Source organism: Silurus aristotelis (genome assembly GCF_946808225.1).
Source record: "Silurus aristotelis genome assembly, chromosome: 2".
Classification (NCBI taxonomy): Eukaryota; Metazoa; Chordata; class Actinopteri; order Siluriformes; family Siluridae; genus Silurus; species Silurus aristotelis.
The window spans coordinates 23,016,451-23,034,296 of NC_139575.1; the positions used below are offsets into that span (position 1 = coordinate 23,016,451).

Below are 17,846 nucleotides of genomic sequence, written 5' to 3' on the forward strand. Positions count from 1 at the left end.
TCTTTTATTAGCTGTGCAAGCAAAATGTTTCATTCACATGATTCATATCCTACAGCTACATAATCACTTTGCTTGCACAGTAGATGAAAGGCTTTTGTCCAAAATGCCCTGGTTCTCTTAAAATAGTGTGTAATACACTGATTCTTTCTGTGAATAATTTACAATTATTATTACGGTTGAGCAACAAAGGAAAACTTTTTGTCATGTGTTATGGCCTTCAAGATATTTTTACATACAATTAGACAGATCTGTAAACCAACTTTTGAAAAAAAACTTTGAATTGTACATGTATTAATCCAGTGCTGAGAACCCCAAATATGAACCAGATTTGTAACTGTTAGGGATAAGAGCATCTACACCTCCAAAATAGTTTTTTTTTTTGTAGAAACACCAGAAACATTATATTGCAGGTTAAAGGGCAAAAGATAAAAGCAGACAGTTTGTAAGCAGGTTTTTTCCATCACTACTAAGATCAGTGGGGTTGTGGGATAAAACCTACTGAGTTGTAATTGTGCTACAACGACAACCACATCCTTTTTCCACATCATTACGTCAAAAATGTGTACAGTAATGTGGTATTTGACCATGTCTGCTTTTTATTGCTATTGTATATACGTAAATGCAGAGGAATCTAAAAGAAAGCATATTCACACTGCATTTATTTACTTACAACAGGTCTTTTCCAAAAAAGCTTGCATGTAGCACAGAAAGAAATAGTATAACATGAATGTGTATACTTTCAGAATATGCCTAGTCAAACTATTTTTTTAATAAAACGAGTAGCATTTAATAATTATTTTTTATCTTATTTTAAAGTTTTTTAACGCTAATCTATTTTATATAATACCAAGGTAAGGTCAGTGCTAGCATGTAATCCCATAACCCTAAAGTTACAATAAAAGGTCGAAGTCTTGCAAACTTCGTAACCCAGTTGTGTGACAGGATTTGGAATAGAAAATTGTGAAAACAATGATTTGTTAGTTACCACTTTCTATCGACTGCATTGGAAACTAATCCTGAGCTGATATTTATTTCATCTTTATAATGTCATGCTGGTCCAGTACATTTCTGTTGAGCTCTGATTTATTTCTGTAGCCTTTAACGCATAAAATACACACTGTCAATGAGCAAAAGGGTGCTAGACTCTACAGTTCCTTGTGGCATGGATAGTACAGATAGTACAGATAGTACAGATAGTACTCCTTTACACAGATGCACATATTGTAGCTTTTAAGCTTTACTTTACAAGGTGATTATGAATTTACACAATATGTCATATATATGATAATAAATATATATTAAAGGTAAAAAAAAACGTCTTGAGGGCAATGAGAAGACAAGGTACAGTTTGGTATCCTTTGTTTTCAACAGTGAAAAGTATAATATTTTGGGAGTCTCAACAGTCTTGTCGAAAACTTCTTCCAGCATGATATTGTAAGTAGTTTAATTGTTAGACTCATTATTAGATTATACTAATTATAGAATACAATCAGAGGTGAAACACTGTACTTGAAATAGCGTGTCTTTGCGCAGGTTGCCAAAGTGGCGTGCGCATGCGCAATAACCGTCAGACGCGCGCTGAACAATAAAAACGTCAAAGAGAAATCATTTTTCATTTCAACAAGAGTTTAAGAGCCAGAAAAACTGCGTTTATGAATATTTTATATGAGCCTTTTGTGATCTGCAGGGGGAAAATGGGTTAAAAATATACAGCTACCTGTGGAGACTGGAAAGAAAAACACTGAAAACTGTAATCTTTCGTTTGCTGTACACTGAAATTAACTCTACACTCACTATAAATCATGAGTCTGATGAACTGTACATTTAGGTACTCTATATAATCCATATCGTTTATTCAAAAAGTTCCCCAAATAAAATCCAATCATTCCAATTATTCTGTCAAATATTTAATATCCAATTCAATATATACCGCATGCTCCCTGTGCAGGATGTACATACATTAGATTTTTTAAAAAGAAGAAAAAATAAGTACAATATGATAAACGATCAGAAAACAAATAAAGAGGCAAAAGTGTAGAAATGTTTTTGCAACTATAAACAAATTCTCACCTTTTGCAGGTGCATCCACGATTTGTAATCCAAAGAGCCTAAAAACAGCCGAGCATCTTCTCATCAACTCAAACTCCACTCCAGCGTTTACTCTCTGCCCCGAGCGGGAGCGTCGCGTTGCCCTGATCACGTGACCAGACTCTGAGCTACTGTCAATGGCGTTCCAATGAACTGCCTCCTACCTTCACTTGAGCACTACATAGGGTGTGAGAGCAATCGAGTGTTTTTTGAAGATCGTTTTATATATTTAAAATGTATAAATATGATTAAAAAAAAGAATATATATATATATATATATATATATATATTTTTTTTTTTAATCATATACTTCATTGCAAGTTTTTAACTAATTAACACTGGCATGGACAAATATGGATGTTAATTAAATATTAATGTGTTTTAAATTCCGTAAATCATTAGGACACCAGAACTTTTGCTATGTTTCCACACGGATGGTTTTAATTGCCGGATTTGTGCATCATGCAGATTTTGGTGCTTGATTTGAGACTTGGAAAGTCAGTAGAACAAATGTTTAGTTAAAAATAATTTTTTGGTGGAGTTTTTTTTATATCTGAGTGAAGAAAGGACATCGTGAATAAATGTGTGTTGCTTTTAAGGTTTTAATTTCACCTCTTTTATATTCATGTATGTAGATTTGTAATAAAAAGGATCACAGAAATACTCACTGCGTTAATCTAGCGTTAATAAAATTAGTGCCATCAAAATACATTTGCGTTAACGAGTTATTAACATAACATTTTGACATAAAAAAAAAAAAAATATATATATATATATATATATATATATATATATATATATATATATATATATATATATATATATATATATATATATATATATATAATGTAAAAATTTGAAAAATTTAAATCATATGGTGGTAGAACATAACAATTCTAGTTTAATATTGTATATAAAATAAATGTTCATATTTATAACAATCTGTCTTCTAAAGTTGCTCAACACTGACCCGCAATGGTGAAAAAGCAGGAAGTGCAATGCTTTTTTACGACACTTTGCGCTATTTATGGGAAATGTAGTTTCATCTGATTCCGTATGCGTGTCCGTATACACAGAGCTCCTGATCCATAAAAAACTACAGTTTGCCGTGTTGCAGTTATCCAGTGTCAAGTTGCATCAGATTCTGAATCTATGAAAGCCGGTTGAGTTGAATTGTTTATGTTTCTGGCACAACTCATCAGAGATATCGGGTTGTAGAGTCGTTTCTGTAGGCTGTCGGCGGAGGAAACTAGAAGCAGAGTTCAGATGAAGCTGTTTGTGAGTGAAGGCAACCCGCAGTGTGTGAAAGTGCTAGCCGCGCTCGAGCACACCGGAGTGAAATGTGACTTGCAGCTTCTCGGCCACGAGGGTAAGAAAGTCTGTTCATCTTACTTTGTCAGATTTACTTGGAAACGGTGAAAGGACACTCAGTGTGTCTAAGGTGTTTACTCTGAAAATGATTTCTGCAAGCTTAATATTAGATCTAAAAATATCAGGACTTTATCTGAAAGTAAGCAGGGCAGTGTGTCCAGTGTGTGTGAGGGAGTGACAGCTGTATTTAGATGAATTACCATCAGGGAAAACCCATCAATATATACATGAATAATGAATGATATAAGGTCTGATCATGGTGATGACGTCATTTGCACTGAACTGTAGTCGTGATGATGAAACCCATGGAAAATGAAGTCTGGAGATGTCTGTACTTTTAAATGCAGCAGCTTTAATAATCATAATTCAATTTAGTTCAGTTTTTAACAAAAGCTTTTAACAACGGATATTGTCCTAAAACAGCTTTAGATAGATAGATAGATAGATAGATAGATAGATAGATAGATAGATAGATAGATAGATAGATAGATAGATAGATAGGTTATAAATTATAAATTTATGTTAAAGCTTATAAGTTTAGAGATTATAAGTTTATTGACAGTTTCTTTCTGTTGTTCATCTTTGTTTCACGTAATGGTAGTATAGTCTTAGACATATTTCAGACACTGAGAAACCTTCCATTTCTTTTCCTTAAACAAATAGAGTTTACTTAATAGTAATGGATTTCTGTGGGGTGTCGCCTGTGTTCAGTTTGAGTGACAGTTGCCGCATCCACTTTGATAAAAGGCTTCATTACTTTCTTCACAGCTATTGGATGAAAGTCAGATTTGGTCACCGCCCCATTCAGACTCTAACTTCCGTGACGCATCTGAACTTTTCAGTTTCATTTTATAATTTGGTAAAATGTTATTGCAGAAACATGAGGAAAAACATTTACTAAATGTAAAACCAAATTGAAGGACAGTGGACTAGCATGCTGTGCTTTATAACACAAAGCAGGGTGTCTGCGCAGGCTAGTTGGAAAGGTGAAAGAGACATTATTGTGTCTTTCATGAAAAGTTTGGGTCTTTGTGCTGTGACAAATCTGAAATAAACACCACCAGCATTGCTTTCTGAGGGAGGAGGCGTTCTGTGCCTAGTGTGAGAGCAGAATAAGATAACAGCACAACACCCTGAAATCCACTCAGCTGCTTGTTGCTATGCAGTTTCACTAAATCTTTTTTTTTTTCTCTCTTTCTTTTTAAACGAATGGGAAGGTTGGTCAGGTACTGACAATGCTCGACATTTCACACAAGTACAATGTAATATTAATATCATTATACATTGTGTTATTGTCCTGCCTTTATTTAATGCTTTTAATGTAGCTGTTCATGCTACTCTCTGTTTAGGTTACATATACTTATCAATGAATAATACTTACTAGAGGATAATAATGATGATCATAATAATGATAATAATAATTCATATTATAATAATAGCTAGAATTTTCCTAAATGTGTCATGCATTCCCATCAAACTCTTAAAACTCTTAAAACCTTTAAACTATATTCAGCAATCTCCGCACAGCTCGTCTGTTTTTAACGTTATCTCCTGATTGAACTGAAACTGAATTTTCAGATCTTGACTTGAAATGTTCAAGATTTCGATCGCCAACTGTCAAAACTTTTACACAACTTGAAACCTCAATTTAGTCTCTTTCACCATACCTGTAACAGAGACTCTGACTTCATTTATCACTCCATTACTGCCAAATGCACACACATTCATCCCTCTATAAAACTCATGTCACTCTTTCTTTCTTTTAACACACTCCAAGCTCATGAAACAGTTTAAAACTTTCAGACCAAATAGTTTGTTGGTTGATGATCTTACTGTGTTACTCTGTTATAAGATTTTGTGCAAACCTGACCAGCCACTTCAGCAATGATTCATATCAGTGATGAGGATCATCAGGTTTTACTGCTTGTGTGCTCAAAAAACAACAACAACTGTTTTTCTCAGTCACTGTTTTATAACAATGTTCAAAACGATAATAAGGAGAAATATCCACTGCAGGATTACCAAAAAAGCCAAAAGCTTGACATGTATATCCAGAATGAATGGGAGCTAACTGGTTATACACTGGTATGACACTGGTTATACTTAACTGGTTATACACTGACTGGTCATTTCATCAGGTCCACCTAGGAGGCTGTACAGATGTGTTTTAGTAAATTTAGACCTACAAAATTGACCTGTACACAATGTCACATTCACAGGTTTAAGTATATGCAAAATGTATCTATTATTTACCAACATAAATATTTGCACAAATTTATCATAAAAAAGTTAAATATGGTAATACAGTATATGTATTTCTTTAAATGTATTGCATCGTGTACTGTGCATGTACTGTATTGCCCCTCTTACACACACTATAAGGAAGTGGTAGGACAGTGGTTAAAACTATGGGCTTCTGATGGTGAGTTTGTGAGTTCAAATCCCAGCACCACCAGGCTGCCACTGTGGGCCCCTTGACAAGCACCATAACCCTCAACTTCTCTGTTGTATAAATTAGATAATTGTTGCTCTGAATAGGGGGACAAATGTTGTATGTGTGTGTGTGTGTGTGTGTGTGTGTGTGTGTTTGGGGGGGGCATACAATATTGATACTTTATCAAACATACTGTTATAGTGTATGTGTATTATTTTACTTTTTGTGTATTAAATATAGGGCCTACAGATATTTTGCACATTTGTGGATTTTAGAACTTTATATTAGACTGTATTGTAAATGAAAGTTTGTAAGGTTTGTAGCTGATTGTATCCGTGTGCGTTTCCAGAAAAGGTGGTGTCCTTCCTAAGTCGCCCGGTCCTGCCTGCTGTGCTGTTACCCAGCGGCCAGCAGCTTTTCAGTGCGAATGCCATCTGCCAGTGAGTATTTCCTAATACAACTCGAATTTCTGCCCTGTTGATTTTTTTGCAGTATCTTTTAATGTCTGTATGTCCACAGATATCTGTTCGAGGTTGGTGGGAAAGAGATCACTGATACTAGCAGGCAGTTATTGGAATGGGAAGCGACTGAATTGCAGGTCAGGATCTGATGCCACAAAGCAATCTCTGTATTGCCTTTATTTGTTTGTTTGTTTGTTTATTGTATAACATAAATATACACTATATGAACAAATGTTTGTGGACACCTGACATTCAGTCCCTATTTGCTCCACTCTGAGAAGATGTTCCACTAGATTTTGGAGTGTGGTTGTGGAGATTTGTGCTCATTCAGCTACAAAGACATTACTAAAGGCAGGTACTGATGTAGGGTGAGGAGGCCTGAGGTGCCTTCATCATTTCAGTTAATTTCGAAGGTGTTCATTGGGGTTGAGGTCAGAGATCTATAGCAGGCCACTCAAGAGCTTCCACTCCAACCCATGTAAATCATATCTTCTTTGAGCTGGATTTGTGCACAGGGGCATTGTCATGCTAGAACAGGGAAGGGAAAATGTGACGCTGCTGCATTTAAAGACATCATATACAATTGTGTGCTTCCAACTTTGTGTAAAAAGTTTGGAGAAAAAACACATTTGACTGGAAATTATCCATGTCCTTCCAGAAATTTTCCTGATAAATGGTCACACAGCTTTTCCAGGGGTTTTGCATGAAAGTTAATGAATTGTCTATGAAAATATTAAGTCCTTGGTCGTTTCTGAAATTCAGTTTCGCTTGATTGATGCTACAGTCATAAAACTCCTGTAAACAATATACACTTTTTACATTTTGTTTTTAGGGTCACCTTTATTAGAATAGACATTGGGCTAAACATTTAATAAGAGTACTTTTGGCTTTTCCCCTCAAAAAAAGCGTTGGCTGGAGCACTTGTGCTGTTTTTTTTTTTTTTTTGTCCACCTTTTGTTTAAAAAGTAGAAATCATTCTTTTTCGAATTTGTAAGGAGTCTTGTGCGACCAAAAAAACCCACCGGCGTTGCTTTTTGATGATGCCGTGATGCCGTTGTGCTCGCTTCACATAGGATTACACGCAACACATGAGCTGTGGGTTGAGATCAAAAATGGCGAGTGTGAAAGCAGACTAAGAAAGACCGAAATCCAGTCCACGGCTTTGCTGCTAAGCAGTTCCACTTTTCACATGTGACAACACAGTGTGCACCGAATCTTTTTACGAATCAAAAAGTTGGGTATTGTTTTTGATTTTTATAAATTTTTTGAGATACTGACAATGGGAAACATTTTACACAGAAAACATACATTGTGATTTATTTTCAGAATGAAAAGTCGTGGTCAGAGAATTGACATGAGTCATGCTTTACCCATTATACACAAGAAAGAGCTATGCGTTGAGTGTGAAGGAATAAATGGCACTGATTTACCCTGGCATTTATTCTACATATTCTTTTGATTATAAAAACAAAGTCTAAAACTTTGGAGAATTATATTGGAGATTGTTGTGTGATGGTAAATGGTGTGTGTCTGTGTATATTTGTGTAGCCCGTGCTGCTTCAGGCACTTCATGTGGCAGTGCTCCAGGGGAAGAGCAGTGAGGCCGGCACACTGCTGAAGGTGACTCTGAGCTGGCTGGAGCAGTTTCTCAGTGGAAAATCCACACAGTTCCTAACTGCAGTAAGTAATTCAACCCTAACCTAGCAGAGCTCTGCACATCACACTTAGGATCATTTCGAGCTAGGCTCGGATCCTATTGCAAACACATTTCTGTGCTTCAGTTACTGCTGAAGGACTCTGTCCTCCCTCCCATGTTCTATGTGAATAATCAGTCGCAAGGTTAAAAAAATTGACCGTAACCTTTCCGATGTGAAAAAGTTGTCATCACAATGAATTGCAATTGTTTTATTAAAGGGTTTATTACATTGCAGAGTTTAAGGAGTATACAAAGGTACGTATTTGTTAGTAAGAGCATTTAAAGGCAAGCATTGCACATATGCAAGAATAGGCGTGCGTGCATATCTACGGCAACTACCGAAAATCGACGAGTTGTAGAGGCGAGTGAGTGTTTGCACATTTAAAATTGACCCTGACATTCCATAATTAGATTTCAAACCTCTTTGGTCGTCTCCTTGCTTTCAATCGATAATTACCCACATATTTTATCTACGCAATCTATTTCTTGTTTGTTTTCAGGAGACAGTGGAAGTGGCGGACATTGTCTTGTGGTCAGCATTGTACCCCATTCTGTCTGACTCTGATTTGAATGCAGGTGAGAGAAGCAGCTGGTAGCTATTCACGTGTGCTTCAGTCTGTATTTATCTCTTTGGCGTAATCATTTTTTAACTTTGTTTTCAGGTGAGCTGCATTTGGTTCGAGGTTGGTTTAAGCGTGTAAGCCAGCTCCCCGCATGCACCAAAGCAGTGCAGGCGATTCTGCCAGGCAAAGCGCTTAGTGCTCTGAAGAATTTCCTTCAAAAGCAGCCAGCTTTACACACACAGCGAAGGGAAAACCTACCCAGTGAGGTACACAGTCTTCCTTGACTGGGTTCAGAAAAAAGACACCATAAAAAAAAAAAAAAATGCGCCCCTGATTGCGAGCATGTTGTCTTTCAGACCGAAGAGGCTGAGCATGTGATGACCGAAGGGGAGATTGAGGTAGCTGCTCAGACTTTTAGCGGAGGCCTGGCAGAGAGCCGTGTTACCGTAGAAAGGAAACACCCTATGTAAGATAATAATCCTCTCCAACACACACACACACACACACACACACACACACACACACACACACACGCTGTAGAAGATTCAGTTATCGAGTAATTTAATAATATGTAAAAAGGTGTAATGAGTTTACAGTGTTGCAGGAAAATAATTTTCAGATCTCACACTTTTATCCCCCCAACACTCTTGTATCTTGCAGCAGTAATCACATGATCACCTTAGAAACAAACATTTATGGGGTTAAAAAGATGAGTTTCTTTATTACAACATACTTCATACAATACAACATACTGTAACTCTTCAGATTCAAAACCTGTGTTCAAGAGCTGTACGTACAGGCAGCTCCTGAATAACTGGCACTTTTTTTAAATGACAACACATTTTATTTTTGGTTTCATTCATATATATGTTCATATTGTCAGTGTGAGATTCAGCTAATAAACAGAAATCTATGGTATGGTCAGTATGTCAGTGTTTCTGGGGTTGATTGAAGCTGGCCAACATTGTGAACAATTTTCAGGTTTATCATTTTTATTTGTGCAAAAGAAATAACATTGTCTTATTACTTGAATGACAGCAAATTTACCCAACATCATAATGACATATTTCTCATTGCATTTTTATTGCTATTATCATTATTATTATTTTTAGTAGTAGTAGTAGAGTAGTACAGTTACATTTAATTTGTTTAGCCCTTTTAATATTGAACATATGTCACAAAGAGAAATATCTCAATTGAGGATATATATATATAATTAATAAATACATAATAAATGTAACGCTATATATTTGTCTATAGTAAGCAAACCAGTGGTGATTGTAGTCCTATGCCACTTTAGCAAAAGTAAACTGTGTTGCAGAATATAAAGGACAAAGAAAAGGATAAAAACAATGCAAGATTATTAAGCAAATTTCTTTTTTTTTATTATTATTATTGTTATTATTATTATTATAATTATTATAAATATTTTATTTTTACTAATTTCAAGGATTGAGTTATCTCACTCTCCTGGTGGGTCCTTTTGCTTCTGTTGTACTTTTATTTCGAGAAAGGCAATGAAATCTTATAAAGTTATATAAAAAATAATAGGAAATTGTAAATAAATATCTTTATTAAAAGGTATTTTCGCTAAAAGTCCTCCGCATGTATCACTTGTATAATAAGGTGTCATAACTTAGTCATTACCCAAGTACACGTTTTGATTGCTGTCATACGTCATTCACATTCGTGCGGAGCTCGCGTGTTTTTGCGACTCTGTTCTCATTAACGTCGCTGTATGTGTAGGAGTGTTGTTTATAATGCGATGTTTGTATGCTGATTTATTCAGATTACCCAAGGAAGGGAAGCGTAATGTGCTGGTCACCAGTGCACTGCCGTATGTCAACAACGTGCCTCACCTCGGCAACATTATCGGTTGCGTGCTCAGCGCTGATGTATTCTCCAGGTAACACGGAGCCCTGCTCTGCAATAGTTGTTTTGTTTACCCTCATTATGAAGCACTAATGGGAAAACTACAGTAGGCAGATCAGATTTTCTTTTTTGTGTGGGGTTTTTTTTTTTTTGGTAGATATTTGCTCTTTTTGGCTTTGTATCAAAATGCTTCAAGCTAAATTGTGGAAAAGATTGTAATACAAAAAATGTAATTACACCTAAGTGTAGAGCCTGTCCCTTATTTACTATTTAGAATTGATTGTTTTGCACACAAGTAAAACATTTTTTTTTTTTACTACTATATCATGCTTTTTTTTTTTTTTTTTTTTTTTACTGTTTAATTGTGAATTTAATACTTCAATAAACATTGATGTCTCTGTGTCTCACATTGTGTCTCTGGCTGTAGATATGGCCGTTTGCGTGGCTGGAACTTGCTGTATGTGTGCGGGACAGATGAGTACGGCACTGCAACAGAGAACAAGGCTCTCGAGGAAGGTCTAACACCTCAACAAATATGCGACAAATACTTTGCCATCCACGATGCCATCTACAAGTGGTTCCAGATCGACTTTGACTATTTTGGCCGCACCACCACTCAACAACAGACAGAGTATGATTCTGAAACGTGCATGTGTGGTAGAAAGGGTTTTAAAAACTGGGGAATTAAAAAGTATGTATTTGGGGTATTGTTGATGTTGCATGAGCAGGAATTTAAAAGGATTCAGTAACAGGCTTTGCTTGATTCGGAGTATATCTCACCCTTCCTAACTAGTATATATTGAAGATCTAACTTACTTTAACCCGACTTGGGTAAAACTGAATTGACACTAAGCAAAAAGAGAATTTAAAGTTAATCTCTCAGTAGTAATTCATAGGAAAATTTGGTTTTCCACCGATTTTCTTCATCGCATAGATAGATAGATGGATAGATGGATGGATGGATGGATGGATGGATGGAAAGAAAGAAAGAAAGAAAGAAAGAAAGAAAGAAAGAAAGAAAGAAAGAAAGAAAGAACTTTGTCATTGCATTGTACAGGTACACAGCAACAAAATGCAGTTTGGCATCTACCAGAAGTGCAAAAAAAGCAATCGTGCAAATAACGCAGATAAATATGTAGCATATGTACAGCATGTGATATATATTTATGTAAGCATATGTACAGTGAATAAATATAAAGGCTAAAGAAGTGCAGAGATGTGTGGCCATCGTTAAGAAGTACAGATAAATGTTCTAAGGCTGTGGCATCGAAGATGAAACGTGCAGAAGTGAAAGAATAAATAAAGTATAAATTGATTATAATCAATTAGCTTCTTTCTCTCAGGATTTCACAGAACATCTTCTTCCGTTTGCTCGAGCGGGGCTTTCTGCAAGAGGACACGGTGGAGCAGCTGCGCTGTGAGCACTGCCAGCGCTTCCTTGCGGACCGCTTTGTTGAGGGTGTGTGTCCTCACTGCAAATACCCCGAAGCCAGAGGGGACCAGTGTGACAAATGCGGCCGACTCATTAATGCGGTGGAGCTGAAGGTACAAATCTAAAACTTGTCCTGTTACTCAGATTCAATTACACTGCATATTATTAAAGCATCAGTAAATTAGAAAGGCCTTCCACTTCATATGTGCAGGTAAGTGATCTGTACACTGTGTGGAAATAAACATTTGTTGTCAAAATCTTTAACTCGGATTAGAATTAGAGAAGTTACTTTTTTGCGACTTTTCCCCAGGATCCTCTGTGTAAGGTGTGCGGAAAGACTCCTGTGATTCGCACGTCTAAGCATCTGTTTCTCAACCTGCCCAAGGTAACCACTATGTATTTACTATTAAAATAAAACATGCGCATGTATTCCGTACACTAACATTGTCCGTGTGCATTTACTAGCTGGAAGGCGAGTTAGAGAAATGGCTGGAGCAGTCTTTCAGTACTGGTGACTGGACAGCGAATGCTAAGCAAATCACACGCTCATGGTTAAGGGATGGTCTGAAGCCACGCTGCATCACACGAGACCTGAAGTGGGGGACACCTGTACCACTCGAAGAATATAGGGACAAGGTACGGAAATTGCTTTTACACACTAAACGGTTGGATTTTATTTTGGAGTTTCCAGACACCTAAATCACCTGCTGTTCTCTTTCTTTCTCTCTCTTTCTCTTGGTTTTTTATTTAAAGGTGTTTTATGTCTGGTTTGATGCCCCCATTGGCTACCTCTCCATTACAGCCAACTACACCAGTGATTGGGAGAAGTGGTGGAAGAACCCACAACAGGTGCCAAATCTGATTACCACTTTCTGCGTTGTGTACATAACACCCCTAATGTAGAGGCAATGTACAACCTGTATACACAGAAAAACATTTTACAGTAAAAGTAGAATTTGCTCATATCAATTCTAAAGGAAGATGTAAAATGTAACTGGTGGAATTACAGTGTAGTAAGACTAGTTTTGTGATGTTAGTGATGTTTTAAAAACCTGGATTTCAATCATTTAAGACCCTTCTGAGAACATATATTACTTAATACTTGTTCACTCTTCACTTTGATAAAATATATATTATATTATATATTATATTATATTATATTATATTATATTATATTATATTATATCTGATTAATTCTTTTTGGTCATGCCATTATTTAAGATGGTCAGGTTGATTATAATAATTACAATGTTTGGCATAAGCTAATAAGTAAACGTCTTAATAAAAAATAATTGTGCTCGTCTCTCCTCATTGTCCTGCAGGTGGAGCTGTACAACTTCATGGCAAAAGACAACGTTCCATTCCACAGTGTAGTTTTCCCCTGCTCTCTGCTCGGAGCACAGGATAACTACACTCTCGTCAACAATCTCATCGCTACAGGTGATGCACAGCAGCATCCCTGAAAACCGTTTCGCAGATTTTATTCTAATAAACAGAAGTCAGGTGAAAACTGGACTTATAATAAAGCCATGATAGGATGTACATTACAGCGATTTTATCATGAGAGTGCACTTAGACGTGACATGAAGCATCAGAATAAAAATTATATTCCCAAATGGAAATTATTTTCGTGTAGTCTGTTTAGAGTCAATATTACAAAGACAGGGACATTAATGTCTTTTTAATCTGATGCATTAATAATGAATTCAAGTATTTAGGTTTTTGTAACATTTTAAACACTCAGATTTTAGATCTCTGTTTTAAGACAATAGATTTGGCTGGAATTATGAAATATTGAAATCACTGTCATGGTTATATTGTTCAGTAAGTCAAGCAGCACAGCTTTAAAGGTTCGACTTTGTAAATTATTCATTATTTAAATTTGTTTTTTATTGACAACCAGAATATTTGAACTATGAGGACACAAAGTTCTCCAAGAGCCGTGGTGTGGGAGTGTTTGGAGACATGGCTAAAGACACAGGCATTCCATCCGACGTTTGGCGTTTCTACCTCACCTACGTGAGACCCGAGGGCCAGGACTCGTCTTTCTCCTGGGCCGACCTGGCACTGAAGAACAATTCCGAACTGCTCAATAACCTGGGCAATTTTATCAACAGGTAAATGAACCCCTTCAACCTTCTCACTTTATTTGCACGTATCGTGCGGCCTGTTTGTACATTTCTTTAAGTAGACGTTCGTCTACGCAGATAAACATTTAGATGATCACGTTACACACTCTTCAGCACGGCCCAGTAATCACACAGGATCTGCTATTCACCTGCTCTGTTTTCTCGTCTCTGCCTTTCTTTGTCTCTGACTTTTAGGGCGGGCATGTTTGTGAGTAAGTTCTTTAATGGCTGTGTGCCGGAGATCGTTGTGCAGGATGAAGACAAGCGTATCATTGCTCAGGTGGCCTGGGAGCTCAAGCAGTACATCCAGTTGCTGGACAAAGTCAGGTCAGAAATGTTTTAAGTCTAAAGTCTTAAGTTTCTTTTGTTGTTCGCTTTGAATTATTTCTTTTTCGTTTACATACATTTTATATGACGTTTATTTTAAAATACTGAAGACCACTTCTTCTTATGGTTGCAGAACACTGCATGCCAGTATCTATTTAACTACACAGTTTAAAGGACAAAATATCCGCATTTAAACCAAGCATCTATTTCTCACATTTTGTAAATTGTAAATATTTTATATTTAGATTAAAAAAATTATAATTTAATAGCTCGAATGGTTAAATTTTTCTGGTTGCCTTTTCAAAAGAAATAACACATGAGGATAAATTGTGCACATGGACTGTGCGTGACAGCCAATATTTCGTTACAAGATGTATTTTTTTGATTTGTTTTAGTTGCTACTGGCAAAATCCTGGTTAAATTCCATGCTCTCTGAACAGGAGCTTGTTTTCATGTGCATTGATGTATTACAATTTTTCACATCGCATCAAATGTACACAATTTTAGATTTTTACTTATTTTATTATTTATATGATAAATGTATTTAGTAGAAAAAAAAATATTGCACATAATTATACAAATAAAACCCTTTTGCATTTATTTACAGTTAATTGCACCAGTTCAGGTATAATACAAAGGCAGTAAAAAAAAAAATAAAAAAAAAAAGGCATCTTGTGGTTTTCTGGAAAAATACCTACAAATTGTTAAAATGTTGAAATTATATACACAAACATATAATGGAGTTTAAATAATTATATTTAAATGCATGTCTGGAGATTTATTTCATTAATTGTTTTATTGATCGATTGGTCAGGATTCGTGATGCCCTGAAATGCGTTCTGAACGTCTCTCGTCATGGCAACCAGTATATTCAGATAAATGAACCCTGGAAGAAGATCAAAGGAGGAGATGAGGACAGGCAAGTAAATGTGAATAAGCGTCAGTGCGACTATAGTCTGGGTCACACGGTGATTGAAAATGCATGGTTTCATCTTTCAATTAACACACACTTTAAAAATCTGAGGGTGTTCACTAAACATTTTAAGCACCTCTGCCAATTAAAAAAAATTTGATAGCACATTCTGTAAAATCATATTTTGAGAGCAAAATAGCTTTTAGGTGGTAACGTGTGTGTGTGTGTGTGTGTGTGTGTGTGTGTGTATGTGTGTATGTATGTTCTGTAGGAAACGTGCAGGCACTGTAACTGGTGTGTCGGTGAATGTGGCGTGTCTCTTGTCGGCCATGTTGGAGCCGTACATGCCCACAGTCAGTCAGACCATCCGTACCCAGCTGCAAGCTCCAGATAATTGTGCCAGTGCCATGCTGGGTGCTGAGGGATATTTCCTCCGCAGCCTCCCAACCGGCCACCGGATCGGAACGGTAATTGTCCCCTAATAAAAGTGTAACTACTGTAGCTTTGTTGTATCAAAACCGGTTAGTTAGTGATGAAATCCTTATTGAATTTTGTTGTTGTTGTTATTACTATTAATGAATGTAATTCTTTATTTTATTTTATTTCCACCCGATTAGGTCAGTCCTTTGTTCCAGAAGCTGGATTCTGAGCAAATTGAGATACTGAGGAAGAAATTTGGAGGACAACAGGTTTGTAAATAAGTGTAAATAAGTTTGTAAATAAGAGATTTTTTATTAAAATTTGACGAAAAGCAAATGATTTAGATTCATGGCTTTTCTTTTGAGGTCAGACATGATTAATGGTCCGGGTTGATGAAGCATGACACAGTGACCGGTTCATAAGTTGGATGAGGTGTCTGGATATTACATCATTCCAGAGTGAAATAACAAGCTCCAATCACACCTGTTGCAACATCATTCGAAATGCGAGATGGGGGTGATATTTTAAGCCCCATTCAGGAATTGCTGCTTTATCAAGAAAGCCTTCAAACGGGATAGAATACGCACAATGTTTACTTTTACCCCCTCGCCGTGTTTGAACAATTCAGGGCTAGACCTCGAGCGGCCACGTTCCAGCCAGAGCTAACGTAGTCTTTGGCCTGTCTTCCTCTTCTTACTTGAATTTTATTTTCAGCCAGAGGAGGAGACCCCCTACGGCAAAGGTAGATCTAAGTAAAACCGCTGCATGCTTTTGTGCCCCCTGCACTGCCACCTCCACCGATGCCTTAAGTATGAAATGGATCTTGAACCCCCAGATCAAAGCACGCTGCTTCCAATCACTGTGGCATTTTCCTTTTTTTTTTCTTTGTTTTTTTTTTTTGCCTAATAGTCATGCTTGTGCTTAAATAAAAGTTAATCGGAAAGATGTTTTTCTTAAACAAATGGCCGTCTGTGCACAGTGGCTTTTCTCATTAGAATAAAAGGGTGGAATACACTTCACTGCACCAGTGAGCAATATGCCTGCATGTTTGTGTATTTCTTTTTGTTTTATTGACTAATTGTTCGGATTTGTAAAATGATTGTGTTTCCTCGAATTCATATAATTATCAATGATTAGAATCGATCCAATTCAATTAGTTAAGCAGCAATTATTGTGAAAGGATTCGTTTTAAACACTCGCATAAACCTCGGCATTAACAAATTTATTAGGCGTGACAAAAATCCAGTCCACAGTGGCCTATATGACTTCATTTTAATATGTTTGTCGCCGAATTTATATGTCAGGATTAATTTCCCCAGAGACCTGACCATGAGTAATTATCAGTATTTATCAGCAATTGCAATTTCCTTTATATTAATGAATGCGATAACGTTTGCGTGGGTTGCGGAGTATTAACTTTTTTTTTTATATGTGACGTGACACCTAATGCCTTAAATATGGTTTTATATTTTGCCATTTGTGTTCACAACAAATGCTTTTAAATGAATTTTTTTTTATTTTGAAAGCGTGCTTAAGTCACTTTTCTCGTGCAGGGTCCAAGTAAAAAGAGCAGCACAACGGAGACCAAACCTCCTGCTGCCGCAGAACATATTGCAAATGTAAGTACAGCCTGAGAAAGCGTACAGTAACAGCTGGCAGATGCTAATCATTGTCTTTACAACGGGTGTATTCGGTTTGTACAAGTAATCAACCTTCTCACAATGTATTAGTAATACGCAATGCTTAAGAATTAACTACATGGTTTGACATTGTGGCATAGATTTTCCTCAATTGTATTATATAGATTTGTTTATAAATGTGTGTGTATATATCATCTTATTTATTATATTTCTAACCAGTCATATATGTTTCTTCCCCCTCAGCAAAGAAAGAAGTGATGAGACAAGAGGAAGCGTGAGTAGGAGTGAGGATGCCATCGTTTGGCTTTACCAGAAGAAGATACATAGTAAAGGGAATTTTTCTTCTCTTTTTTAAAGGAATCGTTGTGAATGAAAATATATCCGTAACCAACTTGACATGGCTGCTGGCAAGACAGACATGTTGAACATAAATTGCAAATACCATACAATAATAAACACGCTTTAATGTGGCAAGACAACACTTTGTCTGTAGAGCAATT

At 36.4% G+C, this 17,846-nt stretch overlaps 2 protein-coding genes across 4 annotated transcripts in view; one reads left to right on the top strand and one right to left on the bottom strand.

The window, feature by feature from the left end:
• Nucleotides 1-2,206, bottom strand: part of arhgap9 (Rho GTPase activating protein 9) — a 45,953-nt gene extending 43,747 nt beyond the window's left edge. The window contains exon 1 of one of the 2 annotated variants that reach the window (XM_083529617.1): nucleotides 2,071-2,206. Coding sequence is in view for 1 of the 2 variants with exons in the window: in XM_083529619.1 (XP_083385745.1) it covers nucleotides 2,071-2,134 (64 nt within the window). In the remaining variant the exon portion in view is untranslated. The remainder of the gene's footprint in view (nucleotides 1-2,070) is intronic. The other variant, XM_083529619.1, reaches the window with a different exon arrangement.
• A 918-nt stretch (nucleotides 2,207-3,124) lies between these two features.
• mars1 (methionyl-tRNA synthetase 1) lies at nucleotides 3,125-17,825 on the top strand. Of its 2 annotated transcripts, XR_014531551.1 has the most exons (22): nucleotides 3,191-3,457; nucleotides 6,243-6,333; nucleotides 6,413-6,491; nucleotides 7,903-8,034; nucleotides 8,551-8,626; nucleotides 8,713-8,879; nucleotides 8,970-9,079; nucleotides 10,403-10,519; nucleotides 10,913-11,116; nucleotides 11,829-12,030; nucleotides 12,228-12,302; nucleotides 12,383-12,553; nucleotides 12,671-12,766; nucleotides 13,240-13,357; nucleotides 13,821-14,034; nucleotides 14,242-14,373; nucleotides 15,188-15,292; nucleotides 15,558-15,753; nucleotides 15,904-15,975; nucleotides 16,421-16,448; nucleotides 17,260-17,325; nucleotides 17,590-17,825. XR_014531551.1 is itself a non-coding variant. In XM_083529602.1 (21 exons), the coding sequence occupies exons 1-21, from the start codon at nucleotides 3,355-3,357 to the stop codon at nucleotides 17,602-17,604; spliced, it is 2,541 nt and encodes an 846-aa protein (XP_083385728.1). In that variant the 5' UTR covers nucleotides 3,125-3,354; the 3' UTR covers nucleotides 17,605-17,825. The 2 variants fall into 2 exon arrangements, 1 of the variants encoding a protein (XP_083385728.1); XM_083529602.1 differs by lacking the exon at nucleotides 16,421-16,448 and having other exon boundaries at nucleotides 3,125-3,457.
• The last annotated feature ends 21 nt before the right edge of the window (nucleotides 17,826-17,846 follow it).